Here is a 21,740-nt window from a genome sequence, read left to right on the forward strand (position 1 = left end):
TCCCTGCCCCAGATGGGGGTGGGGGGCAGTTGCAGGCAGGAAGCTGCCCTCCCCGTTGGCAGTGGCTTGTGGGAAGGGCCTGCCGGTCACTTCCTGGCCTGACCTAGCCCCACACGCTGACCAGGGATAAGGACGGGGGATTGGGCCCCCTCTGCCCTGCCCCATTGCAAAGAAGGAGCTGGGGAGGGGCATGTAGCTGTAGTCCCCCAAAGCCTGCCATCAGCTTAGGGGAGCCCTCTATGTGCACCCCGGATGTGCACCCCCGACTCTGGACATCCCGCGGCCTGCCCCTCCCGTTGGCAAGTGGGGAAACTGAGATTGGGAAGGGAGGAGGCGGCAGGGCTCGCGCTGGGTTCCCTGCCCTCTGCTGCCCTCTGCTGGCCACCTGGGCCGCTGCAGCCCCTGCGCCGACCACTCCACTCAGTGCCACCTGCCGCCGCCGGGCTGGCTCTCGGGTTTGGCCGAGAAAGGAGCCCCTCGCCGAGGGCGCGGCCTCAGTCTCCTCAAGCATCCTGGGCGCCCCGTCTGCAAGGAAACGGTCCCCGGGCCAGAGTCCGGCCAGGCCCATCCCGCCACTTGCTCGCCGAGGGGTTCATTCCCAAGGGACCCGGGGATTCCCGCAGCGGCGGGACAGCCCCCTGCACCCCCTCACAAGCGCCCACCCCTGCCTCAAGCGGCCTGGGTCAGGAGGCCGCTGGCGGGGCCGGAGCGCTGCTGCTTGAAGGCTGGACGGCAGACACTGGCCGGCGCGCACAGGTGGGATCTCCCGCCGGCGCCGAGCTGTCCCTCCCCCCGCGGGGCGGCTACCGCCTTCCAGCCTGGCGGAGACCCGGGCACCGGGACCTGGCTCTGACGTCCCGGCGACATTCCTGCCCCAGCACCTCCGCGCGGGGTGGGGGGGGGAGCACTCCCGCCCCCAGCGTCCCTTCAGGGCGCCCTGGGGCCAGTGGCCACCTTGGGGCGCCTCTGCAGATTCCTGCGGGGGTTCGGCTTGCCGGACAGACGCCCCCGGGAGAAGAGCGCGCCGGCGGCGGGGGTGGGGCTCGGGGGCTTAGACGCGAGCTCGGGGGCCTGGCGCGATGGGGGCGGCCCACGAGGCCGGCGGCCGGCGCGCGGGGCGGAGCTCCGGGACCCGCCCCGCAGGGCGGCGGGGGCTCGGGTCGCGACGGGAGCGGCGGGCGGCGCGCGGCTCCTTTAAGCGGGGGCGGGCGCGAGCGGCGGTCGGCGCGGGGGCCGGGGCGGAGCCAGCGCGGAGCCGGTCCCCGACGCCCCAGGCCCCGCCCCGCGCGGGCGATGCCGAGCGGCGCGGCGGGCGGCGGGGCCGGCGGGGCGCGCAGAGGAGCGGGCGGCGGCGCGAGGGCGGCCGGAGCGCGGCCCCGCCATGGGCTTCCTGCACCAGCTGCAGCTGCTGCTCTGGAAGAACGTGACGCTGAAGCGCCGGAGCCCGGTGAGCCGCCCCGCGCGCCTCCGGGCCTGCCCCGAGCCGGAGGGCGCGCGCACGGGGGGCCGGCGGCGCGCTTTCCGCGCGCACGTGCGGCCGGGCGGGGCGCGCGCAGACCCCGGGAGGGCCCCCGGGGGCGGCGGGCCCCAGCCCCCCGTCCCCGCCGGGACCCCGCGCGCCCTTGCGGGCTCCGGCCTCCGGGAAGGGGACTCGGCGGTGCCCGGCCCGCCGCCCGCGGCCGCTGACATTCGCGGTGCGCGGCTGAGTCACGGGATGGGCGCCCCGCGCGGTGCGCTCTTCGGGGCGAGCGGTTTGGGTCGGGGGCGAGCGGCCCCAGGACGCTGGGGTCGCGGGGGGCCCTCGTTCCCGGGACGGAGGGCTGGCCTGGGAGACTCTGTCCAGCCCAGGAGGTCCTTGGTTTCTGGGCCCAGCTTCCTCTGGAGCCCCTGCAGGGCCCCTGCCCTTTCCCTCCTGCACCTCCAGCTCCCTGCCCTTGGACAGACTCCCCCCCCCCCCGCCCTTCCCCCAAGTCCACTGGCCCTTGCTCCTGCTCTCGCACGAACAGGAGTGTCCTTGCTGTGCCAGCACTGGCCAGTCTGCATCCCTGCACCCTTTTGTCCTCTGGGGCAGCCCTGCCTGAGGCTGATCCACACTCCCATCTCCCCAACCCCAGCCCCCTCTGGGGGCCTGGTCCTGCTGATTGGAGCTGGGACCCCCAAGCACCCCAGCCGCCAGCGCTGTGTCTGGGGCAGCCAGGGTCCTGAGCGCACAGGACGCAGCAGCTGTCAGGGACAGAAGTCCTGGTGAGCCGCCAGCCTCAGGCCGTAGGGATGCCATCATGCTGGCCCTCACTCAGCACCCCTGCCCTTCGAAAGGCAGGGGCCCCTCCTCTGGTGCACAGGCACCAGAGAGGCCCGGGCCGCTCGGATTTCTGAATGGGCCCTGGGGATTTTCCACAAGGAGCCCAGGGCAGGCTGGGGTCCGGAGTGGGGGGCTTGAGGACAAAGCAGCCTCTCACCCTCTCCCCCTGACTTAGAGTCTCCTGGGGCTGATGAGCTCCCACCAGGGACCCTCCTTGAGAAGGGCTTTGAAGTGCATAGTACGAACCCCGGGACCACAGATAGGGCAGGGTGGCCATCATCAGCACGGCCTGGCAGGGTCCCTTGGGCACCTGAGCCTGGCGGGGAACCAGGGCCGAGTACACTCCCTGCCCACGTGCCTGGGGCTGGCCGGCCCTGGATCCCATGGATCAGGCCTGCAGCCTGTCCCTGCTTCAGATTTTGGGTTACTGGGGACAGCAGGGCAGGGCTCAGAGGAGAACGGGGAGCGGGATGTGGGCATGCATTAGCCCCAGGGTTCTTGGCAGTAAGGGCACCCCAAGGGCTGGAGGCAGAGGCTGGAATGATGGCCCCTGTAGCCACTGGGGATCTCAAGGCTCAGGGAAGGAGCAGTGGCCTGTGGGGGACTGGCAAGCAGGTGGGAGGTGTCCACGGCCCTCCAGCCAGGAGTGGCCCCCACTTGCTAGGTCACGCCTTCCCTAGAATCTTCTGCCCCTGTTCAGGGGCTGGTCAGGCCACATGGAGGTCCTTGACCTGAGGCCACAGCAAATCAGAAATTTTTCTTCGGGGGGCTAAGGCCTTGCTGGGCTTGTGCGGGGCGCCTGGGTGGGCCAGGTATCTGGCCCACTCCTGTTGGCCCCCCACTTTCTGGGGAGGGCCTGGGGCTTCAGGGTCAGACCTGCAGGCTCAGCGAGCAGAGGTTTGCTCTTTATGCTGTGGGCTTCTCTGGAGGGTGGGGGCATCCCTGGAAAGCTTGGTTTGAAGGGTAGGAACCAAGGGCCTCTGTCCCGAGGCTTCTCTGTCTGGGAGCGTCGCCTGTCCCCTCTTGGCCCGGGCTGCCGTGGCCTCACCACTGGACAGAGTCAGGCCGTTCCGTCTTCAGCTCCCCTCCGTTCTCCCCTTGACACAGCCGGAGGTGGCTCAGGCCCAGGGGGGCACCTAGGCCCAGGAACAGCATGGGGGCCCCCGGCTCATCTCAAGGGACCGGAGGTTGACTCCCTTGTGGGCCTGGTGGCGCGCTCTTCTGGGGCTCCCAGGTGAGGCTGAACCTGTGCCCGCCCGTAACCAGATGCCCCTCTGGCTGCCCGCCCGCCCGCCTGCCCAGCAGGCCTCCCTCCTCCCAGCAGCTCCTGCGGCCGTTGCTATAGCAACGAGGAGGTAGCCCTGGCCTGTTGCTGCAGTTACACGGTGGAGGTGCCCCGTGGTAGGGCGGGTGTGGGTGGGGCTGCTACCTTGTCCGTGACCCTGGCCACCTGTGATGCATGCAGCCACCCTGGCTCTGTGTCCGTGTGTGTGGCACGGGTGCCTGTCCCCAGCCCTGTGCGTACCCATGTTGCCTCCTTGGCTAGCCCTGGCCTGGCTTCTGGCTCGGGGAGGGGGTGGAGGCTGGCACAGACTGGGGCGGGCGTGGGGTGCGGACCACAGTGGGGTGTTCCAGACCACAGGGCACTATTGTCCGAGCGGGTAAACAACCGCGCAGCCCGGGCCCCGAGCCAGACGGCATGCCACCGGGGTGGGGGCCGTGGAGTCTGTTTTGCAGTGGGGGCGAGGATGAAGGAAACCTGGTCCTCTGAGAAGCGCTGGTGGGGTGAGGGTCAGGATGCGTCTTGGGGCTGAGCGGGGCTCAGGCCCCCCACAGAGCAGTGGGCCCAAGGTCCTCTTTCCACCTTCCCTCCCTGAGCTAGAAGAGGGGACAGGGTCACAGACAGTGAGAAGTCCTTCTGTTTTCCAGGCAAGACACAGGGAAGCCCGGGGCCTGGGGGCCTCTGACGTTCCTTTCCACCCCAGCAGGCTCCACCAGGGCTGTCCTTGGTGCCCAGCTGGGGGTGCCAGGAGCAGTCCCGAGAGTAGAGTTCTGGGGAGCACAGGCAGGGCTGTTGAGCCCATCGGAGCCACGTGGGGTGAGGGAGAGGGGCCAGGCCAGAAGAAGGAACTTAGGGGTGTCAGACTTCTGCGCAGGTTTTCCTGGAGGCTCAGAGGCCTGGGCCGGAGCCATGCCTCCGGTTATCCGGGCCTTGTCTTGTGGGGTGTGATGGCGCTGTCACAGTGAGGCGGGCTGGCCCTGCGGGAGTGTGGGAGCTGTGGCTGGCACCCAAGACCACCTCCAAGATCCTAGCTAGGAGAAGGTGGGGAAGGAGAAGCTGAGCTGGGCAGATTCACGGGTCCTAGTGGACCACAAGCGGACTGGCTTGTCCCTGCTGGCGAATCCCCACGGCACCAGAGCTTGGGTGTGCAAGAGGACAGATAACACTCATGCCCTCACCCATCGCAAAGGGCCTTGAAGAAAGGGGAGGCAAACTCTGTTGGCCCTGAAGGGCCTGGGTTGACCTCTTGTGGTCGCTGTGTGGGGCGGTGTGGGATCCGGGCTGGGCGGGGCTGGCCCTGCCTGCCAGGAAGACACCGATCTGGGCAGAGGAGGGCTCGGGTCTGTCCTGTCCAGCCCCGGGCCGGTGGTGTGGGGCTCCGGGCAGGTGGCCTGACTCAGCCCGCCCTTTCCAGTGGGTCTTGGCCTTTGAGATCTTCATTCCTCTGGTTCTGTTCTTCATCCTGCTGGGGCTTCGGCAGAAGAAACCGACCATCTCTGTGAAAGAAGGTGAGTGTCCCGGGGCGGGGGGGGGGGTGGTGGCAGGGCGGGAGTGGCAGGGGGCCCAGGGCACAGGGGGGCGGGCAGGGTGGGGCAGGCAGTTCTCACTGTGTCCCGCGTGGTGTCCTGGGTGCACGCGACCCCACAGCTCCCGCGCTGTCCTGGTGCGGTCCGTGCGCCTGCTGCCCTGTGTGGCCCCCGGCGTGCCTCCTGGCCGGGCTGGAGGACAGGGCCGCGGCCGTTCCTCACTGTTCTCCTCTGTTCTGTTTTGCCCCTCCCCCGCATGGTCTCTTGTCCTCCTCCTGGGCCTGCATGCAGTCTGTAAGTGAGCGAGCGGCCCTCCTGGTGCGGCCTGAGCGCGCCCTGCCCCCCGCTTGCATTAACAGCCTTTCCTGGCCTGGCCGGGTCCTGGCAAACCCCTTGCCCCCGGTCGGGGGCAGCTGGCACACGGGGGGCGTGGGGGGCGGGGGGGCCGAAGGAGACCTGGACCGTGGTGGCTCCCAGTCAAGCTTCTGGGGGTGGGGGTGTCCATCTCTCTGTGGCCGTCGCCTGGCCCTGCCTTGCAGGGCTGGGGCTGGGTCACCTGGCTGCTCTCCCCTCAAACCCTCATGGGCTCCTGAGTTCTCCCTGCTAACCAACTGGCCAGAGAGGTCAGAGGTCACTGCCCAGTGGGGGCCCCACGTGCTCCCCTGGGCCCTGTGGGCAGTGCCACACCTGAATTCTTAGGGAAGGTATCAGGCATTTTGGCCTTGGGTGGCTGAGGGAAGAGGGACACCCTGGGAGTTATGGGGAAGGGATGGCCGGACACCCTTTGACCTCTGACCTGCTGGGGTCATCTGCACCGGAACTCTTGGCCCTCTGCCCCGTCTGCTGTCTGAAGCTGCTTTTCCTCCCGGACTTTCTCTAACTTTCTCTATTTGGCCTTCATCCCCTCCCCTTTCTTGACTCCTTCCCTGGCCCTCTCCCGTCCGGCCTCTCGCCCCTGGGCCCTCTCACCCGCCCCGCCCCCGCCCCCCGCAGCTTTCTACACTGCGGCGCCGCTCACCTCCGCGGGGCTCCTGCCGGTCATGCAGTCTCTGTGCCCAGATGGCCAGCGAGACGAGTTTGGGTTCCTGCAGTACGCCAACTCCACGTGAGTGCCCCCGCCCGCGCCCCTGCAGTAGGCCAACTCCACGCGAGTGCCCCCGCCCCTGCCCCCCACAGAGGCCAGTGGGTGACCTCGGATGGCGGTGCAGGGTCACTCAGCTGCTGGAGAGCCTCAACCGTGTGGTGGAGGAAAGCAACCTGTTTGACCCGGCGCGGCCCAGCTTGGGCTCGGAGCTCGAGGCCCTGCGCCAGCACCTGGAGGCCCTCCGCTCTGGCCCAGACCCCTGGGAGAGCCACCTGGACAGACCTACAGGTACGCCCGGGGCAGCTCAGGCTGTGCCTCTGCTGGGGGGCTCGGGGCCCCGGCCGCCGTGTCAGCCGCGCTCAGATCCCAGCTGGGCCTCTCCTGTCCTCTGGCCGGCGTCGGGGCGTCCATCTGGGCCGTCGCTCTGGGTTCCTGGGGCAAAGGAGCTCTGGCGGACCCCGCTGAGCTGCCCTCCCCGTGGCCAGATCTGGTGCGGGCCCCTGGGCTCTGCGTCTGTTCCGGGTTCCTTTACCCCAGGCCCAGCTCGCCCTCAGCACTGTCCTTCTGCCTGTCCAGTGTCGTCCTTCTCTCTGGGCTCGGTGGCCAGGGACCCACGGGAGCTCTGGCGTTTCCTGATGCAGAATCTGTCGCTCCCTAATAGCACAGCCCAGGCACTCCTGGCTGCCCGGGTGGACCTGCCGGAGGTGAGGGGGTGGGGGCGAGCGTCTGCAGGGAGCACGGGTCTTCTCTGCCCCCCCACCCCCGCTTATAGGAGAGCAAGGAGAGGGGATCTGCGGCTCTGGGACCCCCTGGCCTGAGCCGCACCCCTCTCCCCTCCAGCTCTATCACCTGCTTTTTGGCCCTTCCCCTGCCCTGGATGTGGGGTCAGGACTCCCCAGGGGTCGGGAGCCCTGGAGCCGCCTGGGTAGCAATCCCCTATTCCGGATGGAGGTAAGAGGACCTGTTAGTGGGATGAGAACACACCGCCAGCCTCTGGGTGGGGGTTTCCGCCTGAGAGGGTGAAGAAAGGGGCCCCCTCGATAATTGCGAGCTTCCTCTGGGGATGAGGTCGTTCCCTGGGAGTCTGTGGCTAGCATGGGGGCGGAAAGCAGGAGAGTGATGTGTGTCCACTGTCCCCACCCACCGCCCATCACAGGCACCTGGGCTATCTCAGACCTGGCGCAGGCCAGGGTGGGAGGCAGGGGGAGACCCGAGGCCGTCTTGGGCTAGGGCCTTGGCTCCCTCTTGGTTGAGGTTCCTTCCTGGCTGTCCCCCTGCCCCCTGCCCCCAGGAGCTGCTGTTGGCCCCCGCTCTCCTGGAGCAACTGACGTGTGCGCCGAGCTCCGGGGAGCTGGGCCGGGTCCTCACCGTGCCCCAGGGTCAGCAGACCGCGCTGCAGAGCTACCGGGACGCTGTCTGCAGTGGGCAGGCTGCCGCCCGTGCCCAGCGCTTTTCTAGGCTGGCTGCTGAGCTCCACAACCAGCTGGATGTGGCTAAGATTGCCCAGCAGGTGAGGGCCTGCCTGCCTGCTGGCCTCCAGGCCCATGGCCCTGGCTGGAGGAGGTGTTGGGGCTCCTTGGGCCCACGGCTGCCAGGGCGTGTGCCTGTGGTTGGGTGTCCCATGCACCCCTAGTGAGCCATGCCCCATGTCCTCCCCCAGTCAGTTTCCCAGCCCCTAGCCAGTGCTCCCTGCCACCCCCCAGGAGGCAGACTGTCCCTCAGCCTCTCTCCTCCCGGTCTGTGTCCGGTGCCTCCGCCCGACCTCCCACCTTCGCATCAGCCCGGGCTGTGTTCCCTCCTGGGCCTGCATCTGCCCACCTTCCCCCTTTCCCATCAGCTGGGCCTGGACTCCCCCAACGCCTCGGCTCCCCAGCAGCAGCCAGCACCCCCGCAGCGGCTGCAGGCGCTGCTGGAGGACCTGCTGGACGCCCAGAAAGTTCTGCAGGATGTGGACGTCCTCTCGGCCCTGGCTCTGCTGCTGCCCCAGGGCGCCTGCGCCCGCCGTGCCCCAGGGCCCCCAGCCAGCGGCCCTGGAAGGACAGCCAACGGCACCGGGGCTGCAGGGGGCACGAGCTCCAACTCCTCCGCGGAGGAGGGCGCCCGGGCCGCGGCAGCCCCCTCCTCCTCAGACGCGCTGCAGGGTCAGTGCTCCGCCTTCGTGCAGCTCTGGGCCGGACTGCAGCCCATCCTGTGTGGCAACAACCGGTAGGTGGGCAGCAGGGGGGGAAGCAGATGGGGCGGGGCCTAGCTCCGAGGCTAGGCTCTGAGCCCGCACACCCGCCTCCCACTCGGGATCCCGGCCCCACTCCCTGCCCCTCCCGATGCACGCCTCCCACCCTGAGGTTCTGCCCCTCCCCCTCTGGAAGCCCCGCCCCCAGCCCCCGGCTGCCCCTCCCTCTGCCGACATGAACCCCCCCCCCCCCCCCCGCCCCTGACGCTCCACGCCCCCCTCCCCGGGAGCTAGCACCATCGAGCCGGAGGCGCTGCGGCAGGGCAACATGAGCTCCCTGGGCTTCACGAGCAAGGAGCAGCGGAACTTGGGGCTCCTCGTGCACCTTATGACCAGCAATCCCAAGATCCTGTATGCGCCAGCGGGCTCCGAGGCCGACCGCGTCATCCTCAAGGTTCGGGAGTCTGGCACGTTGGGGGCCTTCTGTCTCCTCCTGGGGCAGAAGTTGAAGGAGCTGGGCCGGGGGCCTCAGGGACCCCTGTGCAGACTGCGGTCTGCAGAACTGTCCTTGGAGGGGCTGCAGAGCTTGAGCTCTGACTTGGCTGGGGGACAGGGACTGGAGGACTGGGGGCGGTGCGCGGCACGTTCAAGATGCAGGGGTATGGTGGGGCTGCTGTGGGGGTGCCCTGAGCTGGCTAGTGAGGTACAGGGTTCTGGCCTGGCCGGGAATGGCCAGGGCGGGCAGTGCTGGTTTGGATAGAGTAGGGCCACTTGCAGAGACCTCCCAGGGCAGCCGCCGGTGGGCCAGATTTGGGTGGGGCAGCTGGGTGGTCTGCCAGGGCCCATTTCAGGGGAGAAATCCTGTTGGAGAGAAGTAGAAACTTGGGCTGGAAGTGACCCAGGAAGGGGGGAGCCCGTGGAGGGGCTTCTAGGACGAGTGCGGGGGTGAGGAGGGCCTGTGTCAGGGCTGTTCAAGGGACACGTGGAGAAGGGCCCAGGGGGTGAACTGGGAAAGCTGGAAGTCCGGCCGCCTGGGGGCGGGGCCTCGCCAGCACCCTGGGTGGCCTCAGGAAGGTGGGAGGGGCGGGTTTCCAGCCCCCGGGCGCAAGTCTGGCCAGAGTAGTGGTGGCTGTGGGCAAACTGGCCTGGGAATAGACAAAGGAGTGGAGGAGCCCTGCTCGCTGGGCTTTTCCTGTGAGCCCCGTGACCCATGCCCTCACCCTCTGCAGGCCAACGAGACCTTTGCCTTTGTAGGCAACGTGACCCACTACGCCCAAGTGTGGCTCAACATCTCCGCGGAGATCCGCAGCTTCCTGGAGCAGGGCAGGCTGCAGCGGCACCTTCGCTGGCTGCAGGAGGTGCTGGGGGCGCCGGGCGGGGGCGGGGCCCCTCCGTGTCCCGGGCCACCCCCTGAGCCAGTCTGTCCCCACCCCAGTATGTGGCAGAGCTGCGGCTGCACCCTGAGGCCCTGAACCTGTCCCTGGAGGAGCTGCCGCCCGCCCTGCGTCAGGACAACTTCTCGCTGCCCAATGGCTCGGCGCTCCTGCAGCAGCTGGACACCATTGACAACGCGGCCTGTGGCTGGGTCCAGTTCATGTCCAAGGTGGGGTGGGCGAGCCGCGCGGGCTCCGCTGGGCTGGCGCCCAGGGCCGGCTCCAACACCGCACCCCCCCCCAGGTGAGTGTGGACATCTTCAAGGGTTTTCCCGACGAGGAGAGCATCGTCAACTATACCCTCAACCAGGCCTACCAGGACAATGTCACCGTGTTCGCCAGTGAGCTGGTCCCCCGAGCCCTGCTCTTCTGCCTCTCGCCTCTCCAGCCCCCACCCCAGTCTCTCTCCCACTGTACTTGCCCCCTGTGCTGGGTTCCCTTCTCCAGTTTCACCCCACCCTGGCCCCACCTCCTCCCTGGCCCCGCCCCTCATCCCCCAGCCCTGCCCCCCTCCACACCCCGCCCCCTCCCTGCGGGCTGGGAGAGTGGGGGCCCTCCAACCCCACCCCAGCTCCCCAGCCCTGGCCCCACCTCCTCCCTGGCCCCGCCCCTCATCCCCCAGCCCTGCCCCCTCCACACCCCGCCCCCTCCCTGCGGGCTGGGAGAGTGGGGGCCCTCCAACCCCACCCCAGCTCCCCAGCCCTGGCCCCACCTCCTCCCTGGCCCCGCCCCTCATCCCCCAGCCCTGCCCCCCTCCACACCCCGCCCCCTCCCTGCGGGCTGGGAGAGTGGGGGCCCTCCAACCCCACCCCAGCTCCCCAGCCCTGGCCCCACCTCCTCCCTGGCCCCGCCCCTCATCCCCCAGCCCTGCCCCCTCCACACCCCGCCCCCTCCCTGCGGGCTGGGAGAGTGGGGGCCCTCCAACCCCACCCCAGCTCCCCAGCCCTGGCCCCACCTCCTCCCTGGCCCCGCCCCTCACTCCCTTAAGCCAATCCTGGCTGTGCTCCAGCCAGGACCCGCCCCCTCTCTGTCCCCGCCCCCCCAGCCAGCGGGGCTCTGTCCCTCCACCTGCTCCTCCTGTCCCCAGGCGTGATCTTCCAGACCCGCAAGGACGGTTCCCTGCCGCCCCACGTGCACTACAAGATCCGCCAAAACTCCAGCTTCACCGAGAAAACCAATGAGATCCGCCGGGCCTACTGGCGGCCGGGGCCCAACACCGGCGGCCGCTTCTACTTCCTCTACGGCTTCGTCTGGATCCAGGGTGAGGCCCGCTCCTGGGGCCAAGGTGACGGGGAGGGCCCAGCGGCTGCCCGCCCCACGGCTGACCCCTTCTGCCCGCAGACATGATGGAGCGCGCCATCATCAACACCTTCGTGGGGCACGACGTGGTGGAACCCGGCAACTACGTGCAGATGTTTCCCTACCCCTGCTACACGCGAGACGAGTGAGTGTGGGGGGAGGTTGCCCCGGCCCCCCCTGCTCAGGCTGAGCCCCTTCCTCACGCCCCTGCCCCACCCCAGCTTCCTGTTTGTCATCGAGCACATGATGCCACTCTGCATGGTGATTTCCTGGGTCTACTCGGTGGCCATGACCATCCAGCACATTGTAGCAGAGAAGGAGCACCGGCTGAAGGAGGTGGGGGCTGTGGGGGGGACGGAGGGGCGGGGGTGGGGGGCAGAGGTGGAGGGGACGGAGGGGTAGAGGCAGGTTAGTCCTTCCTGGCGTCCGGTCCCGTGGGCCGAGGCCTCCTGCCCCAGCCCGCACCTGCCCGCAGGTGATGAAGACCATGGGCCTGAACAACGCGGTGCACTGGGTGGCCTGGTTCATCACCGGCTTCGTGCAGCTCTCCATCTCCGTGACGGCTCTCACGGCCATCCTCAAGTACGGCCAAGTGCTCATGCACAGCCACGTGTTCATCATCTGGCTCTTCCTGGCCGTCTATGCCGTGGCCACCATCATGTTCTGGTGAGCTCCGAGTGGCTGACTGCAGGCCAGGAGGGAGCCGTGCTGGGGCCCTGGCAGAGTACCCCTCGCACTCACCCAGGAGTCCAGACACACCCCTCTTGGAGCGGCTCTGTACCCTGGGAGGGACGTGCTGGGAGGGCTCGGGGCCCTGCGCGAAGGGTTGTGTGTGGCTGATGGCCCGTGGTCTGCCCTGCCCTAGCTTCCTGGTGTCCGTGCTGTACTCCAAGGCCAAGCTGGCCTCGGCTTGTGGCGGCATTATCTACTTCCTGAGCTACGTGCCCTACATGTATGTGGCCATCCGCGAGGAGGTGGCCCATGACAAGATTACTGCCTTTGAGAAGTGCATTGCGGTGAGGGTCACAGCTGGGCGGGGGTGGGGTGGGGTCTGGCCTCCTGCCCTCGCTGACCACCCCCTGCCCCACCCCCTCAGTCCCTGATGTCCACAACAGCCTTCGGCCTGGGCTCCAAGTACTTTGCGCTGTACGAGGTGGCGGGCGTGGGCATCCAGTGGCACACGTTCAGCCAGTCGCCCGTGGAAGGCGACGACTTCAACCTGCTCCTGGCTGTCACCATGCTGATGGTGGACGCCGCTGTCTACGGCGTGCTCACGTGGTACATCGAGGCTGTGCACCCAGGTACCCGCCACCTCTTTGTCATGGGGAAGGAGAGCACGTGTGGCTCCCCGGGGGAGACAGTCACCCCAGGCCCCGGATCAGCCCCTCTTCCACTCCCTGCCCCCCCAGGCATGTACGGGCTGCCCCGGCCCTGGTACTTCCCGCTGCAGAAGTCCTACTGGCTGGGCAGCGGGCGCGCGGAGGCCTGGGAGTGGAGCTGGCCGTGGGCGCGCGCCCCCCGGCTCAGTGTCATGGAGGAGGACCAGGCCTGTGCTATGGAGACCCGGCGCTTGGGTGAGGCGGGTGCCGGGGTGGTGGCTGGGGTGCTCCGGGGTCTTGGGGGCCTGGGCAGCCTGAGCTGACCCCCTGCCCTGGTGCAGAGGAGATGCGGGGCATGGAGGAGGAGCCCACCCACCTGCCACTGGTGGTTTGCGTGGACAAGCTCACCAAGGTCTACAAGAACGACAAGAAGCTGGCTCTTAACAGGCTGAGCTTGAACCTCTACGAGAACCAGGTGGTGTCCTTCCTGGGCCACAACGGGGCCGGCAAGACGACTACCATGTAAGCGTCGGGAGCCCTTACCAGGTGGGCATCCGGGTGGGTCCCCTGCAGGAGGTGGGGGTCCTGACCCTGCCTGCCCGCCCAGGTCCATCCTCACTGGCTTGTTCCCGCCGACCTCGGGGTCGGCCACCATCTATGGGCACGACATCCGCACGGAGATGGACGAGATCCGCAAGAACCTGGGCATGTGCCCGCAGCACAACGTGCTCTTCGACCGGCTCACGGTGGAGGAGCACCTCTGGTTCTACTCGAGGCTCAAGAGCATGGCACAGGAGGAGATCCGCAAGGAGACGGACAAGTGGGTGGGGGCAGGGAGGGGCCCAGGCCTGCGGGGACCCCAGCATCCCGGCCCCCAGGGCCCAGGCCCACACGCCCGCCCCAACCCTGTCCCGGCCTCAGGATGATTGAGGACCTGGAGTTGTCCAACAAGCGGCGCTCGCTGGTGCGGACGTTGTCGGGCGGCATGAAGCGCAAACTCTCCGTGGCCATTGCCTTCGTGGGCGGCTCGCGCGCTATCATCCTGGACGAGCCCACCGCGGGCGTGGACCCTTATGCACGCCGAGCCATCTGGGACCTCATTCTCAAGTACAAGCCGGGTGAGCAGGGCGCGGGGCGGCCGTGGGCGGCCCCCACCTGGCCCTGCCCACCCCGGCGCCCTGACCCTGACCCTGGGCTCCCCCAGGCCGCACCATCCTGCTGTCCACCCACCACATGGATGAGGCCGACCTGCTCGGGGACCGCATTGCCATCATCTCCCACGGGAAGCTCAAGTGCTGTGGCTCCCCGCTCTTCCTCAAGGGCGCCTACGGGGATGGCTACCGCCTCACTCTGGTCAAGCGGCCTGCTGAGGCCGGGGACCCCCAAGGTCTGTGCAGATGCGGCCTGAGCCGGCTTGGGGCCCCGCCCACCGCAGGACCCCTTCTCCCAGCCCTGTGAGCTTCAGGGCTGGGCCTCTGCCGTTGCCCTGACGAGCCTAGCATGCCTGGTCGGGCCTGGGGCTCCTTCTCACGTCCGCTCTTGACCTGGCTGCGCCCCCGTAGAGAATCATCCTCCACCAGCCCCTGAGTGCGGCTCCTCTGTATTCCTTCTCTTCCTAGAGCCAGGACTCCCAGCCAGCCCCCCCGGCCGGACCCAGCTGAGCAGCTGCTCGGAGCCCCAGGTCTCCCAGTTTATCCGCAAGCATGTGGCCTCCTGTCTCCTGGTCTCCGACACGAGCACAGAGCTCTCCTACATCCTGCCCAGCGAGGCCGCCAAGAAGGGGGCCTTCGAGCGTCTCTTCCAGGTGTGGGCTGCAGCGGGCTCAGGGCCAGGGTCCCTTTCAGCTGTGGGCTGCAGCGGGCTCAGGGCCAGGGTCCCTTTGAGCTGTGGGCTGCAGCGGGCTCAGGGCCAGGGTCCCTTTGAGCTGTGGGCTGCAGCGGGCTCAGGGCCGGGGTCCCTTTGAGCTGTGGGGTGCAGCCGGCTCAGGGGCAGGGCCCCTTCCAGCTGTGTGCAGCGGGCTTGGGACCGGGGCCGCCCCCGCCGGGTCCCGGACCGCGCCGGGTCACACGCAGCCCCTCGCAGCACCTGGAGCAGAGTCTGGACGCGCTGCACCTGAGCAGCTTTGGGCTGATGGACACCACACTGGAGGAGGTGTTCCTCAAGGTGTCGGAGGAGGACCAGTCTCTGGAGAACAGCGAGGCCGGTGAGCAGTCCCAGAGCGGCCCCTCAGTCCTGCACACACACCCCCACCCCGGGGGCCTGACCCTGGGCCCGGGCGGTTCGCTCTTCCCCTGGCTCTGGGGTCCAAGGGCCCTGGGTGGGAACGAGCTGCCACCAGTCTCTGCCGGGCTGGCTGGGGCTGAGGAGCCCGGGCAGGGAGGCGGCCGTGGGACTGTGGGCTCCCCGGGGCAGGTGGGCGAGCATGGGGACTGAGCCCCACTTCTCCCCGCCCTGGCCCCTCTGCGGCGGCAGACATGAAAGAGTCCAGGAAAGATGCTCTCCCCGGGGCAGAGGGTCCGGCCTCGCTGGGGGAGGCGCGCGCTGGCGGCGCGGCCCGGTGCGCGGAGCTGGCGCAGTCCCAAGTATCCCTGCGGTCCGCGTCCCCCGTGGACTCTGCCCGCGGCGATGAGGGAGCCCCCTACGCGGACGTCTGTGGCGACGACCGCCCGCTCCTGGACAACCTACAGGACGCCGACAACGTCAGCCTGCAAGGTGGGGGGCGGCTAGGTGGGGCGGGCGGGGTCCCTGGGGGGTTGCTGGGGGCCGCCCGCTCAGCCCCTGCTCCCCATGCAGGAGCGGAGGCGGAGGCCCTCACGCGGGCTGGCCAGGGCAGCCGCAAGCTGGAGGGCTGGTGGCTGAAGGTGCGCCAGTTCCACGGGCTGCTGGTGAAGCGCTTCCACTGTGCCCGCCGCAACTCCAAGGCGCTGTCTTCCCAGATCCTGCTCCCCGCCTTCTTCGTCTGCGTGGCCATGACCGTGGCCCTCTCCGTCCCTGAGATCGGTAGGGCTGCTGGGCCAGGCAGGGGGACTCGGGGGCCAGCGCCCCTCTCTAGTGGGACTGTGATTCTTCCCCACTCCTGAGCACCCGCGCTGGAACTGGGCCCTCCATCCGAGCCCGCAGGCGCTCTGTGGGCTTTGTCTGGGACTCATGCCTCCTTGGGATCCAGACCCCAAGCTGGGACACTAAGGGTTTTGGGAAGGAGAAACCTAGGCCCGGGGGCCGCTGGTAGGCAGTCAGAGCGTGCTGAGGCTTGCCCGTGCACCCCTCCAGGCGACCTGCCCCCGCTGGTCCTGTCACCCTCCCAGTACCACAACTACACCCAACCCCGAGGCAACTTCATCCCCTACGCCAACGAGGAGCGCCAGGAGGACCGGTGAGGCCCCCCACCGGGCAGCTGGGGCGGGCAAGGGCTGGCTGAGGGCGCGGAGAGGGGTAGGTCTCTCCCCACCCAGACTCACGCTGCGGGTTCCCCCAGGTTGCGACTGTCGCCGGACGCCAGCCCCCAGCAGCTCGTGAGCACGTTCCGGCTGCCGTCAGGAGTGGGCGCCACCTGTGTGCTCAAGTCTCCGGCCAACGGCTCCCTGGGGCCCGTGCTCAACCTGAGCAGTGGCGAGTCCCGCCTGCTGGCCGCCGCGTTCTTCGACAGCATGTGCCTGGAGTCCTTCTCCCAGGGGCTGCCGCTGTCCAACTTCGTGCCTCCCCCGCCCTCCCCCGCTCCCCCTGACTCCCCTGTGTCCCCAGAGGAGGACCCGCTGCAGGCCTGGAATGCTTCGCTGCCCCCCACCTCTGGGCCAGGTGTGGGTCCTCCCAGGCTGCCGGGGGGCTGGGGGGCGGGGCGCGGCACAGGCCTGAGCTGACGCGGCCCGCTGCACCCACAGACAACTGGACGTCGGCACCCTCCTTGCCACGCCTGGTGCGGGAGCCCGTCCGCTGCACCTGTTCTGCACAGGGCACTGGCTTCTCCTGCCCCGGTGGTGTGGGTGGGCATCCTCCCCAGATGCGGGTGGTCACCGGAGACATCCTGACTGACGTCACCGGCCACAATGTCTCCGAGTACCTCCTCTTCACCTCCGACCGCTTCCGGCTGCACCGGTGAGCGGGGTGGGGGCCACCAGCCGGTTGTGGGCAAGGGGGAGGCCCACCCACTGCGTGTCGGGCTTCACTGCCCCTCGGCCTGCCTGCCCAGGTACGGGGCCATCACCTTTGGCAACGTGCAGAAGTCCATCCCGGCGTCATTCGGTGCCCGGGCCCCAGTCATGGTGCGGAAGATCGCAGTGCGCCGGGCAGCCCAGGTGAGCCGCGCGGCCCCGGGCCCTGCGGCGTCCGGCTCTAGCGCGAGGTGGGCGGGAGCCCACAGCGCTCTTAGGGCACTTCTGGGTCCCTCCAGGTTTTCTACAACAACAAGGGTTACCACAGCATGCCCACCTACCTCAACAGCCTCAATAACGCTATCCTGCGGGCCAACCTGCCCAAGAGCAAGGGCAACCCAGCGGCCTACGGTGAGCCTGCGGGGCGGGCCGGCCAGGGCGGGTGGGCCGGAGCAGGGCGGAGCAGGAGCTGCTGGGGGGCGCGGGGCGGGATGGAGCAGGTCCCTGAGGCTGCTTTCCCCTATGCCATAGGCATCACTGTCACCAACCACCCCATGAACAAGACGAGTGCCAGCCTCTCCCTGGATTACCTGTGTGTATGGGACGGGGGGCGGGGGTGCAGCGGCGGGACGGGGTGCCAGGCAGGAGCTGATGGCCGCCTTGCCCCCAGGCTGCAGGGCACGGATGTGGTCATTGCCATCTTCATCATCGTGGCCATGTCCTTCGTCCCAGCCAGCTTTGTGGTCTTTCTGGTGGCCGAGAAGTCCACCAAGGCCAAGCACCTGCAGTTCGTCAGCGGCTGTAACCCCGTCATCTACTGGCTGGCCAACTACGTGTGGGACATGGTGTGCCCCTCCCCGCGTGGCCAAGGGGGTTCCTGTCACCCCTAGACCCCTGCTATCCCATGACCCTGTCTCCTGCTAGGCCTACCACTTCTGGCCCCAGACCCCCAGCCCTGCCCTGGAGCCCCTCCCCCTGCCCTGGACCCCTCCCCCCCACCCTGGAGCCCTCCCCTGCCCTGGAGCCCCTCCCCCCGCCCTGGACCCCTCACCTGCCACTCTTGCTCTGGTAGCTTAACTACCTGGTCCCGGCCACCTGCTGCGTCATCATCCTGTTCGTGTTTGACTTGCCGGCCTACACGTCACCCACCAACTTCCCTGCCGTGCTCTCTCTCTTCCTGCTCTATGGGTAAGGGGGAGCAGGTGAGGTCATGGGACTGGGGCGGGGGCGGACCATCTGGTTTGACCACCTGCACCCACCCCCCCACAGGTGGTCGATCACCCCCATCATGTACCCGGCCTCCTTCTGGTTCGAGGTCCCCAGCTCAGCCTACGTGTTTCTCATTGTCATCAACCTCTTCATTGGCATCACGGCCACGGTGGCTACCTTCCTGCTGCAGCTCTTTGAGCATGACAAGGTGGGGCAGCGGAGGGGGGCACAGCCGGGCGGGGGGCACAGGGGGTGGGGGGACGGCAGGGCACAGCCGGCCATGGGGCGGGGAGAGGGCCACAGCGGGTGGCAGGGCCTAGGCTGTGCCTGTGACCCCCTGTGACTCTCCAGGACTTGAAGGTGGTCAATAGTTACCTGAAGAGCTGCTTCCTCATCTTCCCCAACTACAACCTGGGCCACGGGCTCATGGAGATGGCCTACAACGAGTACATTAACGAATACTACGCCAAGATCGGTGAGCGGTCCGCGGTGGGCGGTGGGCGGGCTGCCCGCCGGTGCCGCCTGGCTCCGAGATGGGCACTGCCAGGCGTGGGTGGAGCCCCCAGGCACATGCCCTGAGCCGGCTGCCCCACAGGCCAGTTTGACAAGATGAAGTCCCCATTCGAGTGGGACATTGTCACCAGGGGGCTGGTGGCCATGACGGTCGAAGGCTTCGTCGGCTTCTTCCTCACCATCATGTGCCAGTACAACTTCCTGCGGCAGCCACAGTGAGTGGGGACGTGCCGGGAGATGGGGCCTAGCAAGTTGGGGAGCACTGGGCGATGGCCCTGCCCACGCTGTCCCTGCAGGCGTATGCCAGTGTCCACCAAACCCGTGGAGGACGATGTGGACGTGGCCAGCGAGCGACAGCGAGTGCTGCGGGGGGATGCTGACAATGACATGGTCAAGATCGAGAACCTGACCAAGGTGGGCCCTGGGGCTGAGAGAGGGCTGGGTGGGGCAAGCCCCGGTGGGGGCGGGGCCAAGGTGGGGGCGTGTTTCCGGGCAGGGGCGGGGCCCAGGTGGGGGTGCGGTCCGCCAGGTTGGTCCCGTGCTGAGCCGGTCGACGGCTCCCGGCGCCAGGTGTACAAGTCGCGGAAGACCGGCCGCATCCTGGCCGTGGATCGCCTGTGCCTGGGCGTGCGTCCTGGCGAGTGCTTTGGCCTCCTGGGCGTGAACGGCGCCGGCAAGACCAGCACCTTCAAGATGCTGACGGGTGACGAGAGCACAACGGGGGGCGAGGCCTTTGTCAACGGGCACAGGTGCAGGCGGGCGCGCGCCTGGGGGGGGTGGGGTGGGGGTGGCTGCGGCCGCCGGCGCTGACGGCTCCGTGTCCCCAGCGTGCTCAAGGAGCTGCTCCAGGTGCAGCAGAGTCTGGGGTACTGCCCGCAGTTCGACGCCCTGTTCGACGAGCTCACGGCCCGGGAGCACCTGCAGCTGTACACGCGGCTCCGCGGCATCCCCTGGAAGGACGAGGCGCGGGTGAGGGGCGCGCGCGCAGGGGAGGGGCCGACGGGAGGGGCGGGCCCTGATGTGGGTTCTCGCCCCCAGGTGGTGAAGTGGGCCCTGGAGAAGCTGGAGCTGAGCAAGTACGCGGACAAGCCCGCGGGCACCTACAGCGGCGGCAACAAGCGCAAGCTGTCCACGGCCATCGCCCTCATCGGGTACCCCGCCTTCATCTTCCTGGTGAGCCGGGGCGGGGGTCGGCACGCCCGCAGCCCTCTGGTGAGCCGGTGGGGGTGGGGGGCAGCGCGCGCGGCCGGCCGCAGTGGCTGAGCCTGGCGGCTCCCCAGGACGAGCCCACCACAGGCATGGACCCCAAGGCCCGGCGCTTCCTCTGGAACCTCATTCTGGACCTCATCAAGACGGGGCGCTCGGTGGTGCTGACGTCGCACAGGTGTGTCCCCGCCCTTGCCGCCCCGCCCCCTGCCCGGCCCCCTGTGCCGCGCCGCCGCCCGGCCAGCCTGTGCCTCTGCCCGCAGCATGGAGGAGTGCGAGGCGCTGTGCACGCGTCTGGCCATCATGGTGAACGGGCGCCTGCGCTGTCTGGGCAGCATCCAGCACCTGAAGAACAGGTGAGCCGAGCCCGCGGCGCCGGCCTGGGGGTGGCGGGCCATGGAGTGTGTGGCGGGGCGGCGGGGACGCGACCCGTGGCGGCGGGGAGGGGGGAGGGACCCGGCTGCGCGGGGCCGGGCGCCCGGGGCCACAGGCCTGTCCCGCAGGTTTGGAGACGGCTACATGATCACCGTGAGGACCAAGAGTAGCCACAACGTGAAGGATGTGGTGCGGTTCTTCAACCGGAACTTTCCAGAGGCGGTGCTCAAGGTGGGCGGGGCCCCAGGGGTGGGGCTCGGGGGCCTGCCGAGCGGCCTCTGACCCCGCGTCCCCCCAGGAGCGTCACCACACGAAGGTGCAGTACCAGCTCCAGTCGGAGCACATCTCGCTGGCTCAGGTGTTCAGCAAGATGGAGCAGGTGGTGGGCGTCCTGGGCATCGAGGACTACTCCGTGAGCCAGACCACGCTGGACAATGTGAGTGCGGGGGTGGGGCGGCGGCGCCAGGGCCGGCGGCTGGCTCACCACGGTCCTGCCCGGCAGGTGTTCGTGAACTTTGCTAAGAAGCAGAGTGACAACCTGGAGCAGCAGGAGACTGAGCCGCCCTCGGCCCTGCGGTCGCCCCTGGGCCGGCTGCTCAGCCTCTTCCGGCGGCGGCCCGCCCCCACGGAGTTAAGGGCCCTGGTGGCCGATGAGCCCGAGGACCTGGACACGGAGGACGAGGGCCTCATCAGCTTCGAGGAGGAGCGGGTGAGCCACGTGGCGGGAGGGCTCGGGCTCGGGCTCGGCCTGAGGAGTGGTGTGAGGGAGGAGTCACCTGGGGACAGAGGGAGCTGTCTGAGACTGAGGGCTAGGGGCGGACACAGGAGACCCCGGCACAGGCAGGTACAGACTCACCGCAGACCCCGGGGCTGCCTGGGAACCTTGCAGGATTTCAGGGACAGGCAGAGCAGGGTAGCAGGGAGCAGAGCCAGGGCTGGGAGAGAGCGGGAAACGGGGCAGCCACCAGACTCAGCAGACAGAGACCACAGAGGATTCCAGGGAGACGGAGGAGGGGTTCCCTGTCCCAGGCCCGGGGTGGGGGGAGCAGTGGGGGGGTTTGTGGATGCCTCCCCAGGCCCGGCCTGCCTGCTCTCTGTCCACTAGGCCCAGCTCTCCTTCAACACAGACACACTCTGCTGACCACCAGGTGCTGGCTCAAGGACATGCTGTGGGGACAGAAGTCAGGCGGTGGCCGAGGCCCCACCCATGCCCCCAGTGCCCGCCCACAAGGCCCTGGAACGGGAGGTCCAGGACCAAGGGCTTCCTGCCCCCTCCAGCCCCTCACCTGTCCTCAGCCCTGCCTGAGGCCACTGCGCTGCCCTCCCCTGATTGTGCCAAAGGTCGGCCTGGCCCTGGGCTACGCACACCCTCACCCTGCTCTGCCTTAAAGCCTTGGGGTCGGGCCGGCCCCTAGTCTCTGCCCCTGTCCAGCTCTGCCCGCCACCCCTCGGGCCACTGGGGTGTCACAGGCCACCGGGTACCAGCAGACTCTGCTGGCCAGGCCTGATGTCCTGAATGGGCTTTGCTCTGACCCCAGGACTGATGGGCTGGTCTGGGGCTGAGGCCGGAACTGGGTTGGTCCCGTCCCCAGACCCTTATTTATTTTGCTTTAGGAAGAGGCTTCCTTCTCTTGCTGTCCTGCACGGCAGCCCCCACCCGAGGGAAGCCGTGGGCGTGGGCCAGGGAGGGCAGGACTCGGGCGGCAGGCCGGGCCACGGGCATGGAGCAGCTGGCCCCACTGGCCGACGGGGGCCGGCTCCCTGCCCGTCCCCTCCAGCTGCCGCCGCTCCCCTACCCAGCTTGGCCCCCCGCACACCCACCCACCCGGGAGCCGGACCTGTACATAACGCACAGACGTTTGTTTTAAAATAAATAAACAAAAAAGCCCATGCAGGCCTGCACGTGTGGAGCGGGGTGTTGGGGTGAAGATGGG

At 68.7% G+C, this 21,740-nt stretch overlaps 1 protein-coding gene across 8 annotated transcripts; it reads left to right on the forward strand.

Moving 5' to 3' along the window:
• Positions 1-237: 237 nt before the first annotated feature.
• Positions 238-21,696, forward strand: ABCA2 (ATP binding cassette subfamily A member 2). Of its 8 annotated transcripts, XM_032306148.1 has the most exons (49): positions 1,292-1,447; positions 4,999-5,092; positions 5,402-5,404; positions 6,104-6,215; positions 6,319-6,482; positions 6,771-6,898; positions 7,035-7,145; positions 7,486-7,704; positions 8,032-8,399; positions 8,659-8,818; positions 9,594-9,722; positions 9,800-9,967; positions 10,042-10,138; positions 10,885-11,058; positions 11,139-11,241; positions 11,318-11,432; positions 11,572-11,762; positions 11,962-12,112; positions 12,193-12,397; positions 12,506-12,670; positions 12,757-12,937; positions 13,023-13,235; positions 13,337-13,533; positions 13,620-13,802; positions 14,035-14,219; positions 14,498-14,618; positions 14,888-15,127; positions 15,209-15,415; positions 15,686-15,788; positions 15,891-16,210; positions 16,294-16,507; positions 16,602-16,707; positions 16,803-16,914; positions 17,035-17,095; positions 17,174-17,348; positions 17,576-17,691; positions 17,773-17,920; positions 18,064-18,187; positions 18,308-18,440; positions 18,522-18,639; positions 18,796-18,974; positions 19,053-19,194; positions 19,264-19,398; positions 19,506-19,609; positions 19,695-19,787; positions 19,935-20,037; positions 20,105-20,242; positions 20,309-20,515; positions 20,912-21,696. In XM_032306148.1, exons 1-49 carry the CDS (start codon positions 1,382-1,384, stop codon positions 20,945-20,947), a joined length of 7,317 nt encoding a protein of 2,438 aa, XP_032162039.1. In that variant the 5' UTR covers positions 1,292-1,381; the 3' UTR covers positions 20,948-21,696. The 8 variants fall into 8 exon arrangements, with proteins under 8 accessions (XP_032162036.1, XP_032162039.1, XP_032162037.1 ...); XM_032306145.1 differs by lacking the exon at positions 1,292-1,447 and adding an exon at positions 238-756 and having other exon boundaries at positions 19,053-19,398; XM_032306146.1 differs by having other exon boundaries at positions 19,053-19,398.
• Positions 21,697-21,740: the final 44 nt, after the last annotated feature.

Source organism: Mustela erminea, chromosome 12 (assembly GCF_009829155.1).
Source record: "Mustela erminea isolate mMusErm1 chromosome 12, mMusErm1.Pri, whole genome shotgun sequence".
NCBI lineage: Eukaryota > Metazoa > Chordata > Mammalia > Carnivora > Mustelidae > Mustela > Mustela erminea.